Here is a 20,000-nt window from a genome sequence, read left to right on the forward strand (position 1 = left end):
CCAAGGCAGAGTGGTATGGGTGGTGTTTTTCCACATCCGTGCCAAGCCAGAGTGGTACGGGTGTTGTTTTTCCACTGCCACACCCGAGCCAAGCCGCCCTGGCTCGGTGCCAGGCGTGGCTACAGGGGCGTGGTGAGGCCTCTGGGCTGGTCGTTTCCTAACGAGTTCAACAAGAACCTCTCTCCCTCCCTCTCTCTCTCACAACGGCAACAACATGTTTTTGGTTGCTCTTGTTTGCGCATTTTAAGACTTTTTAAAAGTATTCATAACACCAACGTCACGACGTGTTGCTGGGCACGATGTCCGACGTTTCACGCCACGTGCTGCTGCTGCTGCTAGGGTCGAGGTGGGGGGGGGGGTTACCCACACTTTACCCCACCAACAACACCTGCAGATGATTTACACTTCTGCTGCTGGGTGGACAGAGGCGACGGTGGTGACGGTGGTGATGGTGGTGGTCGTGAAGGTGGTGACGGTGGAGGTGGTGGTGACGGTGGTGGTGTTGTGGTGGTGGTGACAGTGGTGGTGTTGTGGTGGTGGTGGCGGTGACAATGGTGGTGTTGATGATAGTGGTGACGGTGGTGGTAGTAGTGGTGGTGACGGTGGTGGTGTTGATGGTGCTGGTAGTAGTGGTGTTGACGGTGGCGGCGGTGGTGGTGGTGATAGTGGTGACGGTGGTGGTGTTGATGGTGGTGGTAGTAGTGGTGGTGTTAATGATAGTGGTGACAGTAGTGGTGGTGGTAGTTGTGGTGGTGATGGTGCTGTTGTGGTGTCGGTAATTCTGACACGGGCGCCTGTGATGTTGCCGCGCCGGGAGATTGTAACGGAAGCTGCGGCAACCCACGTGGAGATCTGTGAAGAACACAAGAGCTTGGGAGCTCTTCGGATTCCTCCAGTACAAGTCAACATTCTCATTCGGAAACCCTCCGTGACCACACAGGTCGCTGGCTTATCGACAGCTGTCAAAGACAGAGCTATCAAAGACGGAGCTATCAAAGACAGAGCTGTCAAAGACAGAGCTATCAAAGACAGAGCTATCAAAGACGGAGCTGTCAAAGACGGAGCTATCAAAGACAGAGCTGTCAAAGACAGAGCTATCAAAGACAGAGCTATCAAAGACAGAGCTATCAAAGACAGAGCTATCAAAGACAGAGCTATCAAAGACAGAGCTATCAAAGACAGAGCTGTCAAAGACGGAGCTATCAAAGACAGAGCTGTCAAAGACAGAGCTATCAAAGACAGAGCTATCAAAGACAGAGCTGTCAAAGACGGAGCTATCAAAGACAGAGCTGTCAAAGACAGAGCTATCAAAGACAGAGCTATCAAAGACAGAGCTATCAAAGACAGAGCTATCAAAGACAGAGCTATCAAAGACAGAGCTATCAAAGACAGAGCTGTCAAAGACGGAGCTATCAAAGACAGAGCTGTCAAAGACAGAGCTATCAAAGACAGAGCTATCAAAGACAGAGCTGTCAAAGACGGAGCTATCAAAGACAGAGCTGTCAAAGACAGAGCTATCAAAGACAGAGCTATCAAAGACAGAGCTATCAAAGACAGAGCTATCAAAGACAGAGCTATCAAAGACGGAGCTATCAAAGACAGAGCTATTAAAGACAGAGCTATCAAAGACAGAGCTGTCAAAGACAGAGCTATCAAAGACAGAGCTGTCAAAGACAGAGCTATCAAAGACAGAGCTGTCAAAGACAGAGCTATCAAAGACAGAGCTATCAAAGACAGAGCTATCAAAGACAGAGCTGTCAAAGACAGAGCTATCAAAGACAGAGCTATCAAAGACAGAGCTATCAAAGACGGAGCTATCAAAGACAGAGCTATTAAAGACAGAGCTATCAAAGACAGAGCTGTCAAAGACAGAGCTATCAAAGACAGAGCTGTCAAAGACAGAGCTATTAAAGACGGAGCTATTAAAGACAGAGCTGTCAAAGACAGAGCTGTCAAAGACAGAGCTATCAAAGACAGAGCTATTAAAGACGGAGCTATTAAAGACAGAGCTGTCAAAGACAGAGCTATCAAAGACAGAGCTGTCAAAGACAGAGCTATCAAAGACAGAGCTGTCAAAGACAGAGCTATCAAAGACGGAGCTATCAAAGACAGAGCTATTAAAGACAGAGCTATCAAAGACAGAGCTATTAAAGACGGAGCTATCAAAGACAGAGCTATCAAAGACAGAGCTATTAAAGACGGAGCTATCAAAGACAGAGCTATCAAAGACAGAGCTATTAAAGACGGAGCTATCAAAGACAGAGCTATCAAAGACGGAGCTATCAAAGACAGAGCTATCAAAGACAGAGCTGTCAAAGACAGAGCTATTAAAGACGGAGCTATCAAAGACAGAGCTATCAAAGACGGAGCTATCAAAGACAGAGCTATCAAAGACAGAGCTGTCAAAGACAGAGCTATTAAAGACAGCTGCCTGAATAACGTTGTCATGTGATCAGCAACGCTGTGTCGGGAAATACTTTTTAATATTTTTTTAAACATTTTTAATGGTCAGGAAATAATGATGAGAGATAAAGTGATGAGAGATAAAGTGATGAGAGATAAAGTGGTGAGAGAGATTAAATAAAGTCTAGTTTAGAATGTATAAAATAGTTATTAATTTCAGTGCATTTAATCATTAACGTTATTGTTGTAGATGTGTGTGTAAGGTAAAGGCAAGACAAGCCCCAAGTTCATTGTACTGAATCTTAGTTCGCAGAATGTCAGCGTTTAGAGGCGTTAATGTTTGTAAAATTACTTCAGGTATAAACCATAATGGCACGATGGTTGTTGCTATGTTTGATTCTGTTTGTAAATGTTTGCGTGTTAAACAATCAATAAAATATTTAATACACGTATTTAATAAATACATTAAAATATAACAAATATATTCTAATTAGCACTATTAACACATTAAAACGTAGCGTAATTATTACGTACTTTTGAAAATGCTATTGAATACGTTTAATAGCTGTTGATGAAATGTGTCCTTGCTTATCAAACCTAAAGTGATTTTAACGCGTGCAAGGAACGAAACGAACTCGTTGTAATTCTCTAATTCAGGACGCGCAGATCACACAACTCCAATGTCGTCAGCGCGTCCCTGAAACAAACACAAGGGACATCACGCCGTGTGTACAAACACAAGGGACATCACGCCGTGTGTACAAACACAAGGGACATCACGCCGTGTGTACAAACACAAGGGACATCACGCCGTGTGTACAAACACAAGGGACATCACGCCGTGTGTACAAACACAAGGGACATCACGCCGTGTGTACAAACACAAGGGACATCACGCCGTGTGTACAAACACAAGGGACATCACGCCGTGTGTACAAACACAAGGGACATCACGCCGTGTGTACAAACACAAGGGACATCACGCCGTGTGTACAAACACAAGGGACATCATGCCGTGTGTACAAACACAAGGGACATCACGCCGTGTGTACAAACACAAGGGACATCACGCCGTGTGTACAAACACAACGGACATATCATGCCGTGTGTACAAACAAAACAGACATCATGCCGTGTGTACACATACAACGATCCAAATGTATGATCATTGTTTCGATGACAATTGGCTTGGCCCTTTCTGGCAATAACAAAGACGTTCAAATGTTCAAACACCAACCTGATCACAGGTTCCATGGATCTATGATAACCGCTCAAGCCGAGCTCTCAGTGCTGCGATACTGACATTGAAACTTGTCCCAAGTCTGTCATTATCACCCCCAACAATATTAAAATAAGCTCAAATTGTCCCCGCCTCATGTATTGCTGTAAAAAACAATTGCTCTGCTATGTTAATAAAAACAACAATTTGCTAAAACTTGGCCACAATATCTGGACTTGTCTTCATATAAATCGACGCGTAGATTTGTGTTTATATGATTGTGGTTATGGTTGTACTTCACTAATCCCTAATCTCTGCTGTTGCATACAACGTAATGTAATACACCATTAGACATTATTGTACAACGTAAATAGAAAGTCCATCCCACGTGTGACTGAATTTTTAAAATATCTTAGGCAGGAAATTCTTTTCAAATGTAGATATTCTCTGTGTTGGGGCCCCCAGACACCCGGGAAAATTTGGTCTCCCACCCCAATGTTGGTTCCATGGCTGCTACGACCTTGCCTTGTGGCTCTGCTGTAGGCTGACCAGGTTCAGAAAGAGTGTGTACACTCTCATTATGATCATTATCAGAGGGTGTTGGTCTGCATGTCTTGCCCCCAGTCTGCGTGAGGCAACCGCAGACTTGGCGATTGCCTCGAACTAGCTGCTGCTGCTGCTGCTGCCTATTTGGTGTTTGAACATCTCAACGCAAACTCCGGTGCCATTGCCAGAAAGGGTTTGTAGATCGCCTCATTACTCATCGTCAGTCGGCTTGCGATGGACTCATCGTCAGTGGGCTTGTGATGGACTCATCGTCAGTGGGCTTGCGATGGACTCATCGTCAGTGGGCTTGTGATGGACTCATCGTCAGTCGGCTTGTGATGGACTCATCGTCAGTCGGCTTGTGATGGACTCATCGTCAGTGGGCTTGTGATGGACTCATAGTCCGCTGGTGAAGTCGGGTCCACGCGTGATCCGGATCGCTCCAAACGGCTGCGTCTGCTCCAAAGCGATAATACGGTGCCCAGCCAGTTCTGTACACGTGCACACACACACACAGACACACAGTATGTGTGTGTGTCTGTGTATGTGTGTGTGTATATGTATGTGTGTGTGTATGTATATGTGTATATATGTGTGTGTTACGTGTATGTGTTGGGGTGTGTGTTGGAAACGTTTAGGCTGGCCTGCCTACGATCCATCCTGGGTTTAACCTGCAGGCTGGATTGTGTGAGGAGCTCACAAATCCTTGAAAGATCTGGACAAAGTCCCATCGGTGAGCTCCTCCGGCAGGCAAGGCTGCGTTGGCTGGGTCATGTAGCCCGCATGCCCAGCCACCGCATGCCTAAACAGCTTTTGTTCGGCCGGATCGAGGGGGCTAAACGGGCGCGGCACGGGCTAGAGAAGAGATGGAGTGATGTGGTACAGGAGGACGTGGAGCTGAGTGGACTTGCCGATGACTGGTACCAGCGGTGTCAAGATCGGCCTCAGTGGAGGAGGCTCGTGAAAGACGCTACTGGGCAGTTGGAGGCAGTCGCCCTCCAACAACAACGGAGGGCGGAGGAGCGACGCTCACAACAACGAGCGGAGCGCCGGGTGGCTAAAGCACAGCAAGTTGGTACGGTAGGGGGCACAGGTGGTGCATCAGCCAGTCATCTCGGTCATCTCGGTCAGTCGACCCGTGGCACCTGCTGGGTCTGCCCCGTGACCTCCTGCCAGCGGGCGTTCGACACTTCACGTGGCCTCAAGGTGCACTTGGCCTGGCACAGGCGTCGTGGTGACGTCACCGCCACTTAGTGGCGAATGGCGGTTGTTGTTGTTGTGTATGTGTGTGTATGTATGTGTGTATATGTGTGTGTGTATGTGTGTGTGTGTTACGTGTGCTGTGTCTGTGTATGTGTGTATGTATGTGTGTGTATATGTGTGTATATGTGTGTGTATATGTGTTACGTGTGCTGTGTCTGTGTGCGTGTTGCGTTTACCCAAACACAAGTAGAAGACTCTGGCTGCCGTGCCGCGTGTTGTGCGATCACGTGGGATGAGAAGGGACATAAGCGCGTCACCCGTCTCTCGTGTCAACTCCTCGATGCGCCTGCACCCACACACACACACCCACAGACACACACACCCACACACACACACACGCACACACACACAGACACACACACCCACACACACACACACGCACACACACACAGACACACACACCCACACACACACACACGCACACACACACAGACACACACACCCACACACACACACACGCACACACACACAGACACACACACCCACACACACACACACGCACACACACACAGACACACACACCCACACACACACGCACACGCACACACGCGCACGCACGCGCACACACGCACACACACGCACACACACACACGCACACACACACACACGCACACACGCACACACACACACACGCACACACACACACGCACACACACACACGCACACACACACACACACACGCACACACGAACATGTACACACACACGCACACACGCACACACACACACACACGCACGCACGCACACAGTCAGTCACACACACACAGACACGCACACACATACATGCCCATATACAGGCGTCGTCAGGGCCAGGATCGAACCCACGACCTCCTGTAGACCAGGCGAGGTAGTCAACATCTCCTAGTCACCGTGATGATGATGAGAGAGACGCAGACTCCACATAGACCTCCTGTAGACCAGGCGAGGTAGTCAACATCTCCTAGCCCACCGTGATGATGATGATGATGAGAGACACAAACTCAAACATATACAGCAGCAGCAGCAGTTGTAATCAGGGTGGGGATCGAACCCACAGTGACAAGGATGTTCACTACCTCGCCTGATACACAGGAGGTCGTGGGTTCGACCCCGACCCTGACGCCCGCAGTATATTTGGAGTTTGTGTCTCTCTACCCGTCGTAGCGGTGGATTTGTCCTTTCGTTTTTCCCTAAACACACTTTTGGCCAAAACCGAAGCCGAAAGTTCAACTTCACTTTCGACCGAAACAGAAATGTACAGAACCGAAGTTACCGGACACAAGATGTATGAATTGCGTCGTGATGCAATGCTACTTTAATTCAAAATAAATCTAGAACTTAATCATTCAGAGCCTGCAGTAAGAGTCGCTGAATATCAAATCTGTAGGTGATACTTCCTTAGTAATTATATACAAACAGACGAATGTTGTAGTTAAGAAACAACAGCTTTCGTGACTGCAGGGATTCATCTTCTTGGTTGTGGCCGAAACGTCGTGAGAATGATTTTATAATGTTTTATTTTATTATTTTATTATTTCCATTTTACGTGATTTTACCGAAAGATCCAAAAAAAACAACAGTTTCTCCGCATGCAGCCAGACAGGCTGTTGACCACAGACCCAAGCTGCAGCTGCTGCTGCTGCAGCTGCTGTTGCTGCAGCTGCTGCTGCTGCTGCTGCAGCTACTGAAGCTGCTGCTGACGTGTGTGTGTGTGCAGCCTATCGCACAGGATTGCCGAGCGCCGACTGACCGGCCGATAGGCAGAGTGATAGACCAGGCACCGGCGTTATATTCTACAAATAGATCTTCGGTTGACGAATGGCGACCGAAAGTCAAAATCAGCTTCGGCCAAAACCAAAAGTTTCAAATTTACTTTCGGCCAAAACCCAAAGTTTGCCCAAAGAGGCCATTAGCCAAATTTCGGCGCTGAAACCGAATTTCGGTCGGCGCCTAATAGAAATAGTGCCGTTGAAATTTGTAGCTAGTTTTGTTGAGCGATGTGTTTAGCCCTCCAACGCTTTGCACTGCCGTCGTGTTCTCCGTATTGTTTGTGGTTGTGAGCTTCTGACCCCGTGCCCCCGTGACAAAGAGCTTCGGCGGCTCGTCGCATTTCCTCCTGCGGGACAAACAAATCTCGCGATTGTGACTCACTGCAGGAGCCGATTCCGCGTCGCCGCCGCCGCCGCCGCCGCCGCCGCCTCCTGGAGCGGCGATGCAAGTCTGGCAGGAGGCGTGGGGGAGCGCGAGGGCACCGCGGGGAAGATAGCCGCCTCAGGGGACGCTGCCTCCACTGCAGCCTCCACCTCCTCCATCCCCACCTCGTCCATCGCCACCTCGTGAACCAAGGCGCTGGGGAACCTGGGAAACACAAACGGGAATGTGATGAGTCTGTGGGTCTCTGTGATGAGTCTACGGGTCTCTGTGTGTGGTGAGTCTGTGGGTCTCTGTGTGGTGAGTCTATGGGTCTCTGCTGTGTGGTGAGTCTATGGGTCTCTGCTGTGTGATGAGTCTACGGGTCTCTACTGTGTGGTGAGTCTATGGGTCTCTGTGATGAGTCTACGGGTCGCTGCTGTGTGATGAGTCTATGGGTCTCTGCTGTGTGATGAGTCTATGGGTCTCTGCTGTGTGATGAGTCTACGGGTCTCTACTGTGTGATGAGTCTACGGGTCTCTGCTGTGTGATGAGTCTACGGGTCTCTGCTGTGTGATGAGTCTATGGGTCTCTGCTGTGTGATGAGTTTACGGGTCTCTGCTGTGTGATGAGTCTACGGGTCTCTACTGTGTGATGAGTTTATGGGTCTCTGCTGTGTGATGAGTCTACGGGTCTCTGCTGTGTGATGAGTCTATGGGTCTCTGCTGTGTGATGAGTCTATGGGTCTCTGCTGTGTGATGAGTCTATGGGTCTCTGCTGTGTGATGAGTCTATGGGTCTCTGCTGTGTGATGAGTCTACGGGTCTCTGCTGTGTGATGAGTCTATGGGTCTCTGCTGTGTGATGAGTCTATGGGTCTCTGCTGTGTGATGAGTCTATGGGTCTCTGCTGTGTGATGAGTCTATGGGTCTCTGCTGTGTGATGAGTCTATGGGTCTCTGCTGTGTGATGAGTCTACGGGTCTCTGCTGTGTGATGAGTCTACGGGTCTCTGCTGTGTGATGAGTCTATGGGTCTCTGTGATGAGTCTGTGGGTCTCTGCTGTGTGATGAGTCTATGGGTCTCTGTGATGAGTCTATGGGTCTCTGCTGTGTGATGAGTCTATGGGTCTCTGTGATGAGTCTACGGGTCTCTGCTGTGTGATGAGTCTATGGGTCTCTGTGTGGTGAGTCTATGGGTCTCTGTGTGGTGATGCCTCTGCCTCAGCCAGTCAACCCATGGCACCTGCGTCTGTCCCGTGACCTCCTGCAAATGAGTCTCCGACACTTCACGTGATCGCCTGAAAGTGCACCTAGCCTGGCACAAGCACCGTGGTTGACGTCACCGGTAATTGGTGAACAGCGGCTGTTGATGGACGAATAACTCCACGTACTTATCGATTTCTGCAGCAGTGATGCTCTCCCCATCCGCAGACTCTATTCCTTCTGTAAAACATCATCAGTCAACATCGCTACTGTCATTCACATGGGTAGCAACACCATCACCACATCATCACCATTACATTATCACATCATATCACCATCGTCACCGCCAGCATTATCAGATTACATTATATTATCATCACAACCACCATCATCTTCACAATCATCACTAGAATCATCACCACCATACCACCACCACCATCATCATCATCGCTAGAATAATCACCACCACCATCATCATCACCACCACAATCATCACTGGAATCATCACCACCACCACCAACATCACCACCACCACCATCACCATCATACCACCATCATCACCATCACCACCACCACCACTACCATCATCACTACCACCACCACCACCACCACCACCGCTCACCTCCAGTGATTCCAAGCAGTGTGCTTCTCTCCACTTGTGCTCTCACCACCTGCACAGAAAATAAAAACGGGTCGTCATCTTTTCTCCGAATCTGTCCCTCTACATTCAAAATAACAAAACACATCAAGGCAATTTTTTGCTGTAGACATTCCATAATCTTCACAGCCATCCTTGTGTGAGTGTGCCACTGAATCAGCATCAGTTTAACACGTAGTGGCTCTCGCTACCAACATTATTCAGCAGCAGCAGCAGCAGCGGTACATCCCGAGTGGCCAACATCTCATCTCTGTCAGTCTCGTTCAATGTGCCAGCCTGGCAGGCACACAGCAGAGCTGCACTGAGATCTTCAGTCTGGCCTTGTAGCCGATGTGCTCGCTGGCAAACTCCCCCAGCACACAAACTCCTTCGCCGCTCACAATTGTCGCTGCTGTCTGTGACGGATTCTGTCTCAACGTCCTCCCCCTCAGGGCGGCGTTGTCTCTCTCGCTCTCTCGTCCACGACAAACCTCAGTGCTGCGTCCTCTGCCGACTCAACGCGTGACAAACGCCGTCCATAACGCAGGTCGCGCAAGTATATGAACGTGTGTCGTTAGACCCGCCACTGCCCGTTGTGAGTACAGCACAGCGGTGCGCTGTGGTGGTAACGAATTGCCACGTTCTGTTCACGTGACAAACCTTACTCATTGGCTGTGTCGGGTTTACGTTCATTTATCAAACGCGATCTAACCCAATGGTTTACTGCAGCGCAGAGGTCGCAACCGGGTACCCGATACCCGTACCCGGCCAGGTACGGGTATCAGGTAGGCCGTGAGTCACTGGTGAGTAACCGTTTGTCACTCATTTTGGGTAGGGTACGGGTAGGGAACGGGTACCCGTACCCGGCCGGGTACTGGTACGGGTACCCATTTGCGACCCTGGTGCGGCCGGGTACGGGTACGGGTAAGGAATCAAAACCCGTTTGCGACCTCTGCTGCGGCGTCTGCACACTTTCCCTGCGATACCACCCATCTTTCCCTGCGCACCTAGACGCACGCCGCTGTAAACGTATAAATGATAATCCGCTTTGTTGAGCCGTCATCTGTGCCCAAGTCGCTTCTGGCCAATAAGTGAAGACCTCGGTGGGCTTTGTGTGGCAGGGTGGGGGTCTCATACTCTGATGGTACATTGTCTTTGAGTTGTGCACCTTTTGGCGTCATCTGGTCCAACCCACGTGAGACTAGGCTCTAAGGAAAGCTGTCTCGGGTGTGGACCAATCAACTTCAAGGACAGTGCATACAGAGTTATGTTTTTTGTTTGCATTATGACTGCAGGTATTGTGGTCTATGCAAACATGACTCCTTGTAAAAAAAAGGTGTCAGTTTTGTTGCCAGATAGAAGGGTAAAAAACAACTATCCGTTGCCGATTGTTTACGAAATGTAGTGTCCCCCCCCCACCCCAGCTGCTCCAATCGACGGCGAAAATCCCTCTGACGAGGGACCCGGCCACGATCGTCACCCACCCACCCACCCACCTCGGTCTCGCTGCAGACGGACGAGGGAGACACGCTGGGGGCGGGCGCCCGTCTCCTGGCGGATGCCGGAGGCACGGCCGCCCTGTCCCACAGCCCACGTAGAGGGGGCATCAGCCAACCTGCACGCGGCCCAGAGAGAGAATCACCGCACGGAAACTCCCCTCCGTGGAGCCTGTACCAGGACAGACGGCGCAGAATTGGCACACAGATCCCCCGGCATGGCCTCAACAGACCGCGAAGTTGGGGGTGGGGAGTTGGCCCTGAGTGGGAATCGAACTCGGGTCGCCGGGCTCCTTGGTTGCTGTTCCGGTAAACTACACTCAGTGAGTCATTTACATTCACTCGCTCACTCACTCAATCATTCACTCGCTCAACTACTCACCCACCCACTTGCTCACTCACTCACTCAATCATTCACTCGCTCCACTACTCACCCACTCACTCACTCATTCAATCATTCAGTTGCTCAACTACTCACCCACCCACTCGCTCGCTCACTCACTCAATCATTCACTCGCTCAACTACTCACCCACCCACCCAGTCACTCGATCACCCACTCAACTACTCACCCACCCACTCGCTCACTCACTCAATCATTCACTCGCTCAACTACTCACCCACCCACTCGCTCACTCACTCATTCACTCAACTACTCACCAGTCACTCGCTCACCCACTCAACTACTCACCTACCCACTCGCTCACTCACTCAATCATTCACTCGCTCCACTACTCACCCAGCGCCCAGTCATTCGCTCACCCACTCAACTACTCACCCACTCGCTCACCCGCTCCATTACTCACCCACTCACCCAGTCACTTGCTCACTCCATCAGTCACCCGCTCAACGACTCACCCACTCACCCACCCACCTACCAAGTCACTTGCTCACCCACTCACTCACCCACTCAACGACTCACCCACCCACCTACCGACTCACCCAATCACCCACTTGCTCACTCGCTCAACGACTCACCCACTCACCCACCCACCTACCGACTCACCCACTCACCCACTCACCCACCCACCTACCAAGTCACTCGCTCACCCACTCACTCACTCGCTCAACGACTCACCCACTCACCCACTCGCTCACCCGCTCACCCACTCACCCACCCACCTACCGACTCACCCACTCACCCACCCACCTACCAACTCACCCACTCACCCACTCGCTGAACGACTCACCCACTCACCCACTCGCTCACCCCGCTCACCCACTCACCCACCCACCTACCGACTCACCCACTCACCCACCCACCTACCAACTCACCCACTCACCCACTCGCTCAACGACTCACCCACCCACCTCACTTGTGGTCACTCGCCTGCGTGTCTCTCTTCTATCGCTACGACTACCGCGCTCGCTCGCCCATTTCTCCGGTCACGTTGAGGTCTACGCCAGACTGATGAAATCTCGCCGCGGTGGCTAAGAGATGATCATTGTTTTTTTACCCTTTTATCTGGCAACAAAACTGACACCTTTTTTACGAGGAGTCATGTTTGCATAGACCACAATACCTGCAGTCATAATGCAAACAAAAAACATAACTCTGATAATGTATGCACTGTCCTTGAAGTTGATTGGTCCACACCCGAAACAGCTTTCCTTAGAGCCTAGTCTCACATGGTGTTGGACCAGATGACGCCAAAAGGCGCACAACTCATTGGTAAAAAAACATTTATCATATTTTTTACTGGCAAATGAGGTTCCAATGGTGTAAATGCTTTACCCCGAGCTCTCATACTCTGATGGTGCATTGTCTTTGAGTTGTGCGCCTTTTGGCACCACCATCGTCGTCAGATTCTTTATTTATCCTGGACGAATCTGATGAGCTATTAAACTCTTTCTTACACATGTCCAAAGTAGTCATCATCCAAAGTAGTTTACCTGATGCCGGGTTTCTGAATAGATAAGAAACGGAATTCCTTTGAATAGATTCTGGCTCAATAGGAACCTGGATTTGAGAAAAGCAAACATCACCGTTAACATCGCATCATCGACACCATCATGAACATGATGTCATCGCTATCATGATCATCAATATCATTATTAACACACAGACATTTTCACACCGTGATTCTCAATAAAAAAAGTTGACACTCACCCACCCACCTACTCGCTCACACACCCACTCACTCACTCACCCACCCACCCACCCACTCACCCACCCACTCGCCCACTCACCCACCCACTCACCCATCTACCTGCTCGCTCTCCCGCCCACCCACTCACCCGCCCACTCAGTCACCCACCCACCCACTCGCTCAATCACCCACTAACTCACTCACCCACCCACCCACCCACTCACCCACCCACACGCTCACTCACCCACCCACCCACCCACTCACCCACCCACTCACCCGCCCACTCACCCACTCACCCACCCACCCACTCACCCACCCACTAACTCACCCACCCGCCCACTCACCCACCCACTAACTCACCCACCCGCTCACTCACCCACCCACCCACCTACCTGCTCGCTCTCCCACCCACCCACTCACCCACTAACTCACCCACCCACTCGCTCACCCACTAACTCACTCACCCACGCGCCCACCCACTCACCCGCCCACTCAGTCACCCACCCACCTACTCGCTCACACACCCACTCACTCACTCACCCACCTACCTGCTCGCTCTCCCGCCCACCCACCCACCCACCCACTAACTCACTCACCCACCCACCCACTCGCTCACTCACCCACCCACTAACTCACTCACCCACTAACTCACCCACCCACCCACCCACCCACTCGCTCACCCACTAACTCACCCACCCGCCCACCCACCCGCCCACCGGCTCGCTACGACGGTGACGGCGCTACTCACGAACGGCTGCAGCGAGCGTTGGGGCCCGGCCACCTGTGCCCTCATCTCGTCCTGCGGCATCTGGGTGTCGTCGTCGCTGAAGAGGCGGTGGCGGCGGCGGCGTCGATAGGGAGGGGGGGCGGCCCCCTCGGGGCTGAGGGGGGGCAGGTGGAAGGGGCTGTCCAGGCTGTCATCCTACGGGCGGCAGAGACGCGCAGCGCAGAAGGTCGTTTCTCTTTCATGTTAGCGCTACCAAGCGCCGTGTCATCATCATCATCTACGTGGACATTCACAGCAGCCAAATACTCCAACACGCGCGACGTTGATTCTAAGTGCGGAGGGAAACACCGGAGGACGCGGTGACAGATCCACGCAGCCACGGGGAGAGAGAGCGAGAGACATGCAAACTCCAAATACACACGTGTGTGGTGTGTGTGTACACGTGTGTGTGTACACGTGTGTGTGTACACGTGTGTGTGTACACGTGTGTGTGTGTGTGTACACGTGTGTGTGTGTCACGTGTGTGTGTGTGTACACGTGTGTGTGTCACGTGTGTGTGTACACGTGTGTGTGTACAAGTGTGTGGTGTGTGTGTACACGTGTGTGTGTGTCACGTGTGTGTGTGTGTACACGTGTGTGTGTACACGTGTGTGTGTGTGTGGTGTGTGTGTACACGTGTGTATGTACACGTGTGTATGGTGTGTGTCCACGTATGTGTGGTGTGTGTACACGTGTGTGTGTGTACACGTGTGTGTGTACACGTGTGTGTGTGTACATGTGTGTGTCACGTGTGTGTGTGTGTGTCACGTGTGTGTGTCACGTGTGTGTACACGTGTGTGTGTGTACACGTGTGTGTGTACACGTGTGTGTGTGTACATGTGTGTGTCACGTGTGTGTGTGTGTGTGTGTCACGTGTGTGTGTGTGTGTGTCACGTGTGTGTACACGTGTGTGTGTGTACACGTGTGTGTGTACACGTGTGTGTGTGTACATGTGTGTGTCACGTGTGTGTGTGTCACGTGTGTGTGTGTGTGTGTCACGTGTGTGTACACGTGTGTGTGTGTGTACACGTGTGTGTGTGTGTACACGTGTGTGTGTGTCACGTGTGTGTGTGTGTGATGTGTGTACCGCTCTACGTAGAGGGGAGGGGGGGCTCGGCATGGCTGGGGCGACAGCTCCAGTGAGTGTGGCCTCTGTGAATTCACGAGCGAACGTCTCAAACGAAGCATTCACAATCAAAAATACAGATTGATTGATCAATCGATCTTTATTTTCCGTGCCAATTTCAATAAAGTGTGCACAGAGCAATGGGAGTGAGACAACTAGCCCATCGCACCCTCACTCAGCAGCAAACCCCGTGGTGCGAAAGAAATCCAGCTGTAGGTGCGGACTTGCAAAGCGAAGTGCAATCCGCGTGTCCCCGTGTCCCCGTGTCCCCGTGTGTCTCACCCAGGGCGTCGGGAGAGGCGGCGAGTGGCGCGGCGCGGATGTCGTCGACCGTGCGCCTCTTCGTGACTTCCACGTCGGCCTCCAGTGAAATCCTGGAGAGACAGAGACGCACGCAGAGTGGGTGAGTGAGAGAGTGCGTGAGTGAGTGGGTGGGTGAGTGAGTGGGTGAGTGTGTGAGTGGGTGAGTGTGTGAGTGTGTGAGTGGGTGAGTGTGTGAGTGGGTGAGTGTGTGAGTGGGAGAGTGTGTGAGTGAGAGAGTGCGTGAGTGGGTGGGTGAGTGAGTGGGTGAGTGTGTGAGTGGGTGAGTGTGTGAGTGGGTAAGTGTGTGAGTGGGTGAGTGTGTGAGTGGGACAGTGGGTGAGTGCGTGAGTGGGTGAGTGTGTGAGTGGGTGAGTAAGTGAGTGGGTGAGTGTGTGAGTGGGACAGTGGGTGAGTGCGTGAGTGGGTGAGTGTGTGAGTGGGTGAGTGTGTGAGTGGGTGAGTGTGTGAGTGGGACAGTGGGTGAGTGTGTGAGTGGGTGAGTGTGTGAGTGGGTGAGTGTGCGAGTGGGAGAGTGGGTGAGTGAGTGGGTGAGTGCGTGAGTGGGTGAGTGTGTGAGTGGGAGAGTGGGTGAGTGTGTGAGTGGGTGAGTGTGTGAGTGGGTGAGTGTGTGAGTGGGTGAGTGTGTGAGTGGGTGAGTGGGTGAGTGTGTGAGTGGGTGAGTGTGTGAGTGGGTGAGTGTGTGAGTGTGTGAGTGGGTGAGTGTGTGAGTGGGTGAGTGTGTGAGTGGGTGAGTGTGTGAGTGGGAGAGTGGGTGAGTGTGTGAGTGGGTGAGTGTGTGAGTGGGTGAGTGTGTGAGTGGGTGAGTGTGTGAGTGTGTGAGTGGGTGAGTGGGTGAGTGTGTGAGTGGGTGAGTGTGTGAGTGGGTGAGTGTGTGAGTGGGTGAGTGGGTGAGTGAGTGGGTGAGTGCGTGAGTGGGTGAGTGCGTGAGTGGGAGAGTGGGTGAGTGTGTGAGTGGGTGAGTGTGTGAGTGGGTGAGTGCGTGAGTGGGTGAGTGCGTGAGTGGGAGAGTGGGTGAGTGTGTGAGTGGGTGAGTGTGTGAGTGGGTGAGTGTGTGAGTGGGTGAGTGTGTGAGTGGGTGAGTGTGTGAGTGGGTGAGTGAGAGAGTGCGTTTAGTGGGACAGTGGGTGGGTGAGTGGGATAGTGGGTGAGTGCGTGAGTGGGTGAGTGTGTGAGTGGGTGAGTGTGTGAGTGGGTGAGTGTGTGAGTGGGACAGTGGGTGAGTGCGTGAGTGGGTGAGTGTGTGAGTGGGTGAGTGTGTGAGTGGGTGAGTGTGTGAGTGGGACAGTGGGTGAGTGCATGAGTGGGTGAGTGCGTGAGTGGGTGAGTGTGTGAGTGGGTGAGTGTGTGAGTGGGTGAGTGTGTGAGTGGGACAGTGGGTGAGTGCGTGAGTGGGTGAGTGTGTGAGTGGGTGAGTGTGTGAGTGGGTGAGTGTGCGAGTGGGAGAGTGGGTGAGTGAGTGAGTGGGTGAGTGCGTGAGTGGGTGAGTGTGTGAGTGGGAGAGTGGGTGAGTGTGTGAGTGGGTGAGTGTGTGAGTGGGTGAGTGTGTGAGTGGGTGAGTGTGTGAGTGGGTGAGTGGGTGAGTGTGTGAGTGGGTGAGTGTGTGAGTGGGTGAGTGTGTGAGTGTGTGAGTGGGTGAGTGTGTGAGTGGGTGAGTGTGTGAGTGGGTGAGTGTGTGAGTGGGAGAGTGGGTGAGTGTGTGAGTGGGTGAGTGTGTGAGTGGGTGAGTGTGTGAGTGGGTGAGTGTGTGAGTGTGTGAGTGGGTGAGTGGGTGAGTGTGTGAGTGGGTGAGTGTGTGAGTGGGTGAGTGTGTGAGTGGGTGAGTGGGTGAGTGAGTGGGTGAGTCCGTGAGTGGGTGAGTGCGTGAGTGGGAGAGTGGGTGAGTGTGTGAGTGGGTGAGTGTGTGAGTGGGTGAGTGCGTGAGTGGGTGAGTGCGTGAGTGGGAGAGTGGGTGAGTGTGTGAGTGGGTCAGTGTGTGAGTGGGTGAGTGTGTGAGTGGGTGAGTGTGTGAGTGGGTGAGTGTGTGAGTGGGTGAGTGAGAGAGTGCGTTTAGTGGGACAGTGGGTGGGTGAGTGGGATAGTGGGTGAGTGCGTGAGTGGGTGAGTGTGTGAGTGGGTGAGTGTGTGAGTGGGTGAGTGTGTGAGTGGGACAGTGGGTGAGTGCGTGAGTGGGTGAGTGTGTGAGTGGGTGAGTGTGTGAGTGGGTGAGTGTGTGAGTGGGACAGTGGGTGAGTGCGTGAGTGGGTGAGTGTGTGAGTGGGTGAGTGTGTGAGTGGGTGAGTGTGTGAGTGGGTGAGTGTGTGAGTGGGACAGTGGGTGAGTGGGTGGGATAGTGGGTGAGTAAGTGAGTGGGTGTGTGATTGGGTGAGTGGGTGGGTGAGTGGGTGAGTGTGCGAGTGGGAGAGTGGGTGAGTGAGTGAGTGGGTGAGTGTGCGAGATTGCGTGTGTGAGTGGGTGAGAGGGACAGTGAGTGAGAGAGTGCGTGAGTGGGACAGTGAGTGGGTGAATGTGCGAGTGAGTGGGTGAGTGTGTGAGTGAGTGGGAGAGTGGGTGAGTGAGTGTGCGAGATTGCGTGTGTGAGTGGGTGAGAGCGACAGTGGGTGAGTGAGTGGGTAAGTGTGCGAGTGGGTGAGTGAGTGGGTGAGTGTGCGAGTGGGTGTGTGAGTGGGTGAGAGCGACAGTGGGTGAGTGAGTGGCTCAATCAAAGGGTGTGTGAGTGTATCAGTGAGTAGGTATGTGAGTGATTGGGTGAGTGCGAAAGTGAATGGGTGGGTGAGTGGGACAGTGGGTGAGTGGGTGTGCGAGTGAGTGAGTGTGCGAGGGTGCATGAGTGAGTGGGAGTGGATAGGTGGGTGAGTGTGTGAGTGAGTGTGCGAGTGAGAGAGTGTGCGAGTGAGAGAGTGCATGAGTGAGTGGGTGGGTGAGTGGGACAGTGTGTGAGTGGGTGAGTGAGTGTGCGAGTGAGTGAGCGAGTAGGTAGGTCGGTGAGTGGGACAGTAGGTGAGTGGGTGAGTGAATGTGCAAGTGAGAGAGTGAGTGAGTGAGTGGGTGCGTGAGTGGGACAGGAGGTGAACTGGTCCCGGGCCTCCCCTAGGTCGACTCAGCCTCAAATGAGTACCTGGTGCGATGTGTAAACATCTTTCACTAGGGAGACAAAGGCCGTGCCGGCCTTCATAGGTGCTCGCTCGCAGCACTTGCCCCTACAGTCTGTTAAGGCTACACGGGGGATCTTTGTCTTTGGGCGAGTGAGTGCTGGACGTTGTGTGCCCTCCGTGCCCACCCGGATGGGTGCTGAGTGACTCCAGAATCTTCATAAGTCCCATCCTTGCGCAAGACCTCCTCCTCCTCCTCCTCCACAGCTGCCAGATCATGATCATCGTCAATATCATCAGCGTCATCAGCAGCGTCATCAGCAGCGTCATCATCAGCGTCATCAGCAGCAGCGTCATTCATGAAGCAGAATCAGTATGATTGTCAGCGGCATCATCAGCGATCTTTGTGTTTGTGTGCAGGCGCAGAGAGGAGTTGACACACGAGGGATGGATGAGCCACAACACAAACACCACACACACACACATTCACAACACACACACAACACACACATTCACAACACACACACATTCACAACACACACACATTCACAACACACAACACACACACATTCACAACACACACCACACACATTCACAACACACACACAACACACACATTCACAACACACACACATTCACAACACACACACATTCACAACACACACACCACACACATTCACAACACACAACACACACACATTCACAACACACACACATTCACAACACACACCACACACATTCACAACACACACCACACACATTCACAACACACACACATTCACAACACACACACAACACACACACATTCACAACACACACACATTCACAACACACACACATTCACAACACACACACAACACACACACATTCACAACACACACACAACACACACACACATTCACAATACACACACATTCACAACACACACCACACACACACCACACACAAACATTCATAACACAAACACCCCACACACACATTCACAACAAACACACACACAACACAACACACACACACATTCACCACACACAAACATTCACAACACACACACACAACACATTCACAACACAAAACACCACACACAAACATTCACAACAAACACCACACACAACACACATCCCAGACAATACACACGTTCCACACGTTCCACACACACATATACAGACACAAACATTCACAACACACACACATTCACCACACACAAACATTCACTGCCGTGTGTATGTTGAACTTCTTTTGGATCGTACGTAGCCAACCGCGCCTATTGGAGGTGCAGGGAAACCACTTTAACCAACATCACTGCCAACCACCACCATCACCACCATCACCTTCAGCACCATCACCTTCAGCATCACCACCACCATCACCACCACCATCACCACCATCACCTACAGCATCACCACCATCACCACCACCACCATCACCTTCAGCATCACCACCATCACCACCATCATCACCACCACCACCACTATCACCACCACCATCACCACCATCACCACCATCACCATCACCACCATCACCTTCATCATCACCACCATCACCATCACCTTCAGCACCATCACCTTCAGCATCACCACCACCATCACCACCACCATCACCACCATCACCTACAGCATCACCACCATCACCACCACCACCATCACCTTCAGCATCAGCACCATGACCACCATCATCACCACCACCACCACCACTATCACCACCACCATCACCACCATCACCACCATCACCATCACC

The 20,000-nt window shown here is 52.0% G+C and overlaps 1 protein-coding gene across 1 annotated transcript in view; it reads right to left on the reverse strand.

The window, feature by feature from the left end:
* Positions 1 to 3,393: 3,393 nt before the first annotated feature.
* The window catches only part of REC8 (REC8 meiotic recombination protein), a 28,412-nt gene continuing 11,805 nt past the window's right edge, over positions 3,394 to 20,000 (reverse strand). The window contains exons 9-19 of the mRNA XM_078622471.1: positions 18,455 to 18,533; positions 15,136 to 15,227; positions 14,815 to 14,879; positions 13,710 to 13,883; positions 12,765 to 12,831; positions 10,874 to 10,992; positions 9,363 to 9,411; positions 8,929 to 8,980; positions 7,561 to 7,767; positions 5,608 to 5,717; positions 3,394 to 4,659 (exon numbers count right to left, since the gene is read on the reverse strand). Coding sequence (XP_078478597.1) covers positions 4,565 to 4,659; positions 5,608 to 5,717; positions 7,561 to 7,767; positions 8,929 to 8,980; positions 9,363 to 9,411; positions 10,874 to 10,992; positions 12,765 to 12,831; positions 13,710 to 13,883; positions 14,815 to 14,879; positions 15,136 to 15,227; positions 18,455 to 18,533 — 1,109 coding nt within the window. The 3' untranslated portion in view covers positions 3,394 to 4,564. The remainder of the gene's footprint in view (positions 4,660 to 5,607; positions 5,718 to 7,560; positions 7,768 to 8,928; positions 8,981 to 9,362; positions 9,412 to 10,873; positions 10,993 to 12,764; positions 12,832 to 13,709; positions 13,884 to 14,814; positions 14,880 to 15,135; positions 15,228 to 18,454; positions 18,534 to 20,000) is intronic.

The sequence above is a fragment of the Lampetra planeri genome, unplaced genomic scaffold (genome assembly GCF_965212315.1).
Source record: "Lampetra planeri unplaced genomic scaffold, kcLamPlan1.2.h2 scaffold_155, whole genome shotgun sequence".
Taxonomy (NCBI): domain Eukaryota; kingdom Metazoa; phylum Chordata; class Hyperoartia; order Petromyzontiformes; family Petromyzontidae; genus Lampetra; species Lampetra planeri.